The 7,932-nt window shown below is 51.8% G+C and overlaps 1 protein-coding gene across 2 annotated transcripts in view; it reads left to right on the top strand.

Moving 5' to 3' along the window:
• The first annotated feature begins 4,871 nt into the window (after nucleotides 1-4,871).
• POC1A (POC1 centriolar protein A) overlaps nucleotides 4,872-7,932 on the top strand; it is a 115,444-nt gene continuing 112,383 nt past the window's right edge. For both annotated transcript variants that reach the window (XM_024195641.2, XM_024195638.2), the window contains exons 1-2: nucleotides 4,872-4,928; nucleotides 6,022-6,106. In XM_024195641.2, the coding sequence (XP_024051409.1) occupies nucleotides 4,908-4,928; nucleotides 6,022-6,106 (106 nt within the window). In that variant the 5' untranslated portion in view covers nucleotides 4,872-4,907. The remainder of the gene's footprint in view (nucleotides 4,929-6,021; nucleotides 6,107-7,932) is intronic.

The raw sequence follows: 7,932 nt of genomic DNA, 5'->3' as shown, positions 1-7,932 counted from the left end.
GCCCCCCTCAGAACCCGCAACCCGTCAACGCCCCTCAACCCCCCCGCTCCTTGTCCCCTGACCACCCCCTCCCGAGACCCCCCACCCAAACTGCCCACCAGGACCCCACCCCCTACCCAACTCGCCCCACTCCCTGGCCCCTGACTGCCCCGACCCCATCCACCACCACCCCGACAGACCCCAGAACTCCCACGCCTACCCATCCCCCCTCCCCCGTTCCCCATCCCCTGACCGCCCCCACCAGAGCCTCTGCCCCCTCCAACCGCTCCCTGCCCCTTATCCAACCCCTCCTCCCAGCCCCGGCTGGGCCCCCTTACCATGCTGCTGTGTAAGGATGCCGCACGGCCGCTGGAGCTCACAGCCCCACCCCCTTACCATGCCGCTCAAAGCGGCAGGAGTTGCAGAGCTGCCCAGAGCACTGGTGCTGGCAGTGCGGCGCGCTGGGGCTCTGCAAGGGGGGAGGGGCCGGGGGAGCCTCCCCAGCTGGGAGCTCAGGTGGGCCGGGCAGGACGGTCCCGCGGGCCGGAGTTTGCTCACCTGCCCGCCCCTTTAGGAACCGGTTCTACACTGGCTTCTAAATTTAACAACCGGTTCTTGCGAACCAGCTCCATCTCACCACTGGTCCCACCTCTCCCTCCCTATACCTGTTCATAAGCCGACCCCCTTCTCTGATGCTTCACTTTTTTACTAAAAAAATTTGGCTTATGAACAAGTATATACGGTAAACTACAATACAGAACCGTATTTCCCACACCCCTCAGAAGCAGTGCAAAGGCTTGGGGGAGTTGGGTAATGGAGGAGCTGAGGGAGAGGGATTGCTGGGAAGGAGCCTGGGTGTGAACTTGGAGGGTTGTTGAGTATAGGTGGGAAAAGTATGGAACAGGTTTTTTGCAGGGGGTGCATGGAGGGATTGTTAGGTAGCTTCCCCCATGCAGACCCTGGCTGACCCCTAGCCTCTCCCATTCAGTCAGGCACATCTTCCCCTGTCTCCATATGTCCCTGAACCCCCATGTGTCTTTACACCCCCGTCCTCATGTCCCTGCACCCCCACTCAGACACCCCCCATCCCTATGTGGCCCTGCACCCCCTCCCCCTGTCCCATGTGTCTCTGTGTCCCCACTCAGCCACTGCTCTGTCCCTGTGTGGCCCTGCACCCACACCCCTGTCCCCATGTGTCCCTGTGCCCCCACTCAGCCACCCCCTGTCCCTAAGTAGCTCTGCACCCCCTCCCCATCTGGCCTTGCACCTCCCTCCCTCCTGTGACCCTGTGCCTCTACTCCCATTCAGCCTCTGCCCCAGTCTGTCCTCCACCACTAGCCCTTATGAGCCCCTGTGTGTGACCTCCCACCAACAGCCCCACACTGTCTGTCTCCCCATAGCCCCTGTCTCCTGACCTGGCCTGACAGGCACTGTGAAGAATGCAGGCTCTTTCTCTTCCCTAGCTGGCTAGGAGCTGCTGCTCTGTTCTATCACCACAGTGCCATCTGGTGGGCAAAAGGGGGAACTGCAGCAACTTTCTGTCAGAAGCTTTTTTCTGCACAAAAAATTAAAAGTATGCACAGCTTATTAATTATGCATGCGCACAGTGGTGCAGAATTTGCCCAGGAGTATCTGATGTATCTCTCTACAAAGGAAGCCCTGTAATCAGTGCACATCTGGTACAAGAGCCTGACCTGCACCCTACCATGTACAAGAAGTACATGACAATAATATTATTATGGAGCATCATCAGTGTAAACAGAACACCGAGGCAGACACACTCCTTGCTTCATAGAACAGTTTTAAACTATAATAGGGGACGGACCCTGCAAAAATGCTTATGTGTAAGTGCTGACATCAATAAAGTTACTCGCAGTGGTAAGCACTATCTCTGCTGCTTAGTAAGTGCTTGCAGAACTGGCTTCATGAACCACACTCTTTAGACACATGAAATACTGGCTGAAGCTCCGTTCTTGAAGCAATGCAGAGTTTCCCCCCCAAAGCTAATGATCTGGGGAGCTTTTTGAGCTCAGCTGCATGGCAGCATCTAGTAATGTGAATCTGTATCTCTGCCCTCAAAATAACACAGATGGCTGTCCTAATCAGATCTGGCTGATGATTTCCAAAACACAATGGCAATCTGGATGGCTCATTGGATTGGCAATGAGGTATAGAGCTTTTCATCCCTAGAGAATTGGTTTTGGCTAAAATTACTAGTGATTGAATGTTACTGAGGGAGGCTGTCTGGTGGAAAAGTGTCTATCTCACTAAAGCCATCACCACCGCTGGAGCCTTCTCTAGGCAATCTCAGTAGAGAGCCCCAGGGCTTCAGGGGCTGGAATCTGAAGACTTTTCTGACACTGGGGATACAGCTGGCCAGAAAATGGAAATACCGTCCCATAAAAAAAAATATGTTTTTGAAAAAATATTCATCCTGAATCAAGGCAAATGTCAAAAATGACAAAATTTCCAGAAAAAATCCATTTGGGTTCTCTCAGAAAAGAATTTGTTGCCTTTGCAGCTGTTCTCCTGGAGGCTTCTCGTCAATTTCACTTTCTTCCTGCTTGCAGAAAGTGAAATTGGCAAGACCTTCTTGGCTGGCAGTCAGCCTCCATCATTTTGGATTTTTAAGGTGGAAAATCAAAAATTTGCAGGTAAATTGAAATTTTCCAACAAATTGTCAGCTAGCTCTACTTGGGGATTTCATCCAGTAGTGAGCAGCCCCTGGTGTATTCACATCACTGCAAACCTCTAGCGCTGACATGCAAAACCATTCTAAGTCATGATTTGCATCCATGCAGTAGCCGTGAGCGAAACCAGGGTAAACAGCACCAGTGTAAATCCGAGGTTGTAGGGTTTATCTGTCCACTCTAGGGGTTTCCTTTGAGAGCTGCAGATGAAAAGTGCTTTATCAGACCTAGATGTTATTATTTCAGCTGCATTAGTGGCTATAACTAGGAAACATCCCTCACGTAGATGAGATGTGAATTGTCCTCCTGATACCAGAAGTGGTCCCTTCAGGTTAGAGATGAATCATACGTAAGTGTGATTTCTTGCATGCTGGGGAGGCTGAAGGCTTTTGGGTCCCCACACAGGGGCTAAGAGCTCCCTGCCTGTTGCAGAGCTAGACCAGGGTTGGGGCAGCCCACAGCATGGCATGCAGGTGAGGGAATTGGGAGGCAGTGGCAATTGGGAGCACAGTTAGAGGGAAGCATCAGGTGAGATGGCCCTGGTGTGTATGTGCAAATGTGCATGTGCCATTAAAAGTCCGGTCGGTAGTGTTGCGGGGCTAAGGCAGGCTAGTCCCTACCTGTCCTGGCACCGCGCTGTGCCCTGGAAGCAGCCAGCAGGTCCGGCTCCTAGGCAGGAGGGGGGGGCATGGAGCTCCGTGCGCTGCCCCCGCCCCGAGCACTGGCTCCACACTCCCATTGGCCAGGAACAGTGGCCAATGGGAGCTATGGGGGCAGTGTCTGCGGGCAAGAGCAGCGCGCAGAGCCGCCTGCTGCACCTCCGCCTAGGAACTGGACCTGCTGGCCGCTTCCGGGGCACAGCGTGGAGTCAGGACAGGCAGGAAGCCTGCCTTAGCTCCTCTGCTGTGCTGCTGACCGGGAGCCGCTGGCGGTAAGCCCGTGCCTCAACCCCAAACCCCAACCCCCTGCCCCAGCCCTGAGCCCCCCCAACCCAGAGCCCCCTTCTGCACCCCAAACCCCTCATCCCCAGCCCCACTCCAGAGCCTGCACCCCAGGACAGAGTCTCACCTTCCCCTGCACCCCAACCCCCTGCCCCAACCCAGAGACCCCTCCCACACCCTGAACCCCTCTGCCCCACCCCCAGCCTGGATCCCCCTGCTGCACCCCAAGCCCCTTATCCCCGGCCCCACTCCAGGAACTGCACCCCCAGATGGAGCCCTCACCCCCTCCTGCACCCCAACCCCCTGCCCCAGCCCGGAGTCCCCTCCCACATCCCGAACCCCTCCTTTCTGGCCCCACCCCAGAGCCCGCACCCCCAGTTAGAGCCCTCACCCCCTCCCACACCCCAACCCCTGCCCCAGCCCAGTGAAAGTGAATGAGGGTGGGGAAGAGTGAGCCATGGAGGGAGGGGGAATGTAGTGAATGGGGGGCATGGCCTCAGGGAAGGGGTGGGACAAGGGGCATGGCCTCGGGGAAGGGGTGGGGCTAGGGTGTTCGGTTTTGTTCAATTAGAAAGTTGGCAACCTGCCTAACCTCCCCACTGAGCTGCCTGCGCCCAGATTGTCCCACACAGAATCCTTTCACCCCACACTGAGCCCCTCCACATTTGGATCCTGCCTGCCCCACACCTGGTGCGCCTGGCACAGAGGGGCAGGCCCAGGCCTTCTGGTGTGTCAAGGTCGGATGCAGCCTCACCAATGAGTCTATGTCCCCAGGATGGGGTGGCTGCAGGCTGAGCTCCCACCTTCATGCAGCCAGTGGCCTGTGCTCCTCACTGCCATACTGGAACATCTGCATTTATTTATTGACAAATAAAACTTGCAGAATTTTAAAATATTGTGCCCAGAATTTTTAATTTTTTGGTGCAGAATTTTTATTTTTTGGCATAGAATGCCCTCAGGAGTAACGTGTGAATTGCATGTGTGCACATGTGAAGTGTGTGTGTATGAATGTGCACACGTGAACGGTATGTGTGTCAGGCAGCAGAAGTGTGCACAGCTGAAGGAACTGAGTGTGTAAGAACGAGTGTGTGGGCACGCAGCAGGCGCGCGCGCGCCCATGTTTCCCGCCCCGCCATGATGTCAAGCGAGCCCCGGGCCGCTTTTTCTGTCGGAGGCGAAGCCCGGCCCGGCCTTCCCTTTAAGGGCCTGACGCCGTTACTAAGGCGGCCGGGGAGGCGCGGAAACTGAACCGGCGCCGCGGCCAGAGCGACAGGCCCGGCAGCTCCCGCCGCACGCCATGGCCGCCGCCGCCGGCCTGGTAGGGGTAGGGGCCGGGGCGCTGGGAGTGGGGCCGGGGGGGCTAAATTTGCCGGGGCTGGGGTGGAGCCAGGGGCTAAGGGGGGTGTTGCAGCCCTGTTACTATTGCAAAAAGTCATTGCCAACCGCAGAGCCCGCCCGCCCCGCGGCTCTGCCCCCCCCGCCCCCGCAGGTGGTGGCAGTTCTCCAAGGGGGGGCTTTGCCGCGTACTTCCCTGCAGGATCCTGAAGCCTGGCCTGAGCTGCGGGACAGGGCCTTTGAGTTTTGCTGTGTGGCCTCGTGGGGTGCTCGATGCAGCCCCCCGTCCGTTTGAAAAGGAGCGCTAACACTTTCCTTTCTGAGCTAGGGACCGGTTGGGTTAGGCACAGGGAGGGAGACGTGCAGTAGCTGGATCCGTGAGGATTTCCCTGCTGGCGTTTTAAAAACCAAAACTATTTTTATGAATTCTTATTGAAATCACCCTCACTTTTTGGAGGTGTCTTTTGCAACTAGGTTTATTGCTTTGTAGCCTAGTGGGCTAAAAAAAATATACTTTGGTAGTTGGCCACCAATGTCTGCTGGCTTCTCACAAATCTCATTAAGCATACAAATGATGTGAGATAGTGATGTTATAGCTACCCTGCTGCTAGTTCTGATCTTTCTGTTCTGCTTCTTCTTTGTCCTTCCCCCACACCTTTCTTTTGATGTGCAACTGACTAGCTGCATGTACTGTTTTTGTAATTGTATGCATAATTATACAAGTAGTTGCACGCATACTGTTTTATCACCCAGTGCTGGGCTATTCTTTTTGGAAATCTGGCCTTGAGTATTTTAGGGTGGGGAAATTGCCAAGCCTTGTCATAAAAATATGTAATTTTTTTTTTATTGTGCTAAGGTCACTATTAATAACTCAGTGGTTTGAGCATTAGCCTACTAAACCCAGGGTTGTGAGTTCAGTCCTTGAGGAGGCTGTTTAGGGAACTGAGGCAAAAATTTGTCTGGGGATTGGTCCTGCTTTGAGCAGGGGGTTGGACTAGATGATCTCCTGAGGTCCCTTCCAACCCTGATATTCTATTAACATTAGCCTATATTCTTTAAATTTTATTGTCTTTCAGGAGGATCCATCTCTGGAGAAACACTTTAAAGGCCATCGAGATGCCATCACTAGTGTGGATTTCAGTCTCAATAAGAAGCAATTGGGTAAATTATCTTTTTATGTTCTGACAGTCACCTGACAAGTCTCTTCTTTTTTCAATGTAATTAAAAGAGCTGCTGAGTTACAAAACAGGCTCAGAAATAATCACTTGTAGATCACTGAAGAATTATTTTCAAGGCTGAAAGGCCCACATTTTTGCTTAAATTCTAGAAATGGCATTTTTAAGTGTGTGCGTGAGTGCATGTTTATCCTGACAAAGTTGCAAGGAGCATTGAGTGTTACACTGTGTCTTGCATATTTGTGTGCCTCACTTTACTCTGAAACCACTGTATGGTAAAACTTCACTTTTACTTGGTGTGACTTAAACCAAGGCTTGTTTTCCTTCTACTGTCCATTAATACAATGCATTGCATTGTAATCAGTTGTCTTTCCTGAGAACCAAATAGAAATTGACAGTTGTCCATTGGCCTACTACTTACATTGAGGCCCACTGTGCTTTTTAGTACAGGAGAGAATTGCTATGTCTGTTGCAGAGGTGGTGAACAAAGAAATGATATGGCAAAGGTGTCCAGTAGTAGACACATACAGATACAGCAGGGCTGAGCACCTTGAAATTGAGTAGTCCAATAGGTTGTCAGAAGGCATATTTCAGTATCCCTTATCAGGACCCTGGTAACCCACATAACCCTTTGCTCTGAAAATTAGGGACTATCAAAGTTAAGCATATTCTCTTAATTACCACTCCCTCCTACCCTGTTTCCCTTTTGTTTCTCAGTGGCTCCTTTATTCTTGTTTTGTTTCCTGTCTCCCTTCCCTTGGTCTTTCTTTTTAGGTTCAGGCCAGCAACTGCAGAGCAAGAGCAGTGCTACAGTCCTACATAACAAGTGCTGTGGGTACAGCACTTCTATGAATGAAAATGCAGGCAGGAAGACTCAAAATATTTGAGTCAGGTATATTGAGTCAGCTACTTTATATTCAAGCAACCTGTACACTTCCCATCCTTTATATTTGATTCTTCATATTTTTAAGCTGAAGAAGTGAGCTTTCATTTGATGCCATTTTACTGGGGTGTTTACCCTACCCAATGCTATTAATGACTCTCCAATAATAAACTGCAAAATACTGCTTATATCTCAAAGTCCTTTACAGAGATAGCTAAGTGCTATTTTCCCCATTTCATAGATAGGGAAATTGTGGTACTGCAGTTAAGTAACTTTATCATACAGTGAATCAGTAGCATACTTAAGAATAGAATTAATATCTCTAGAGTCTCAGCCCTGTCCTCAATCCACATATTTTTAGCTGCCTTCTTTATTTTAATCCTAATGTTTTTTAGGGAAAGGTGTTGCTGGCAAAAAGCCACTGAATGGAAATGTATGAATTTTTTCCCTTTAAAGGAACATGAATAATGGAACATCCTGTCTGAAATGGGTCTAGGTCAGTGTTTCTCAAACTGGGGTCGCCGCTTGTGTAGGAAAGCCCCTGGTGGGCCGGATTGGTTTGTTTATCTGCCCTGTCCGCAGGTCCGGCCGATCGCGGCTCCCATTGGCCGTGGTTCACCACTGCAGGCCAATGGGGGCTGCTGGAAGAGGCGGCCAGTAAGTCCCTCGGCCCGCGCCGCTTCCAGTAGCTCCCATTGGCCTGGAGCAGTGAACCGTGGCCAGTGGGAGCCATGATCAGCCGGACCTGCGGACGGGGCAGGTAAACAAACCGTCCTGGCCCACCAGGGGTTTTCCCTACACAAGTGGCAACCCCAGTTTGAGAAACACTGGTCTAGGTTAATCCTGAATCCGATCCAAGAAAGGAGAGAGCTATTCTTTTTTGTATTGAAATGACTGTGAAATAAAAGGATGTTTCCAGCAAAAGCTGT

Source organism: Terrapene carolina, unplaced genomic scaffold (genome assembly GCF_002925995.2).
Source record: "Terrapene carolina triunguis isolate 2854851 unplaced genomic scaffold, T_m_triunguis-2.0 Scaffold232, whole genome shotgun sequence".
Lineage (NCBI taxonomy): Eukaryota > Metazoa > Chordata > Testudines > Emydidae > Terrapene > Terrapene triunguis.
The sequence above is the reverse complement of the archived record's forward strand: the minus strand, read 5'-3'. Positions and strand labels throughout refer to the sequence as shown.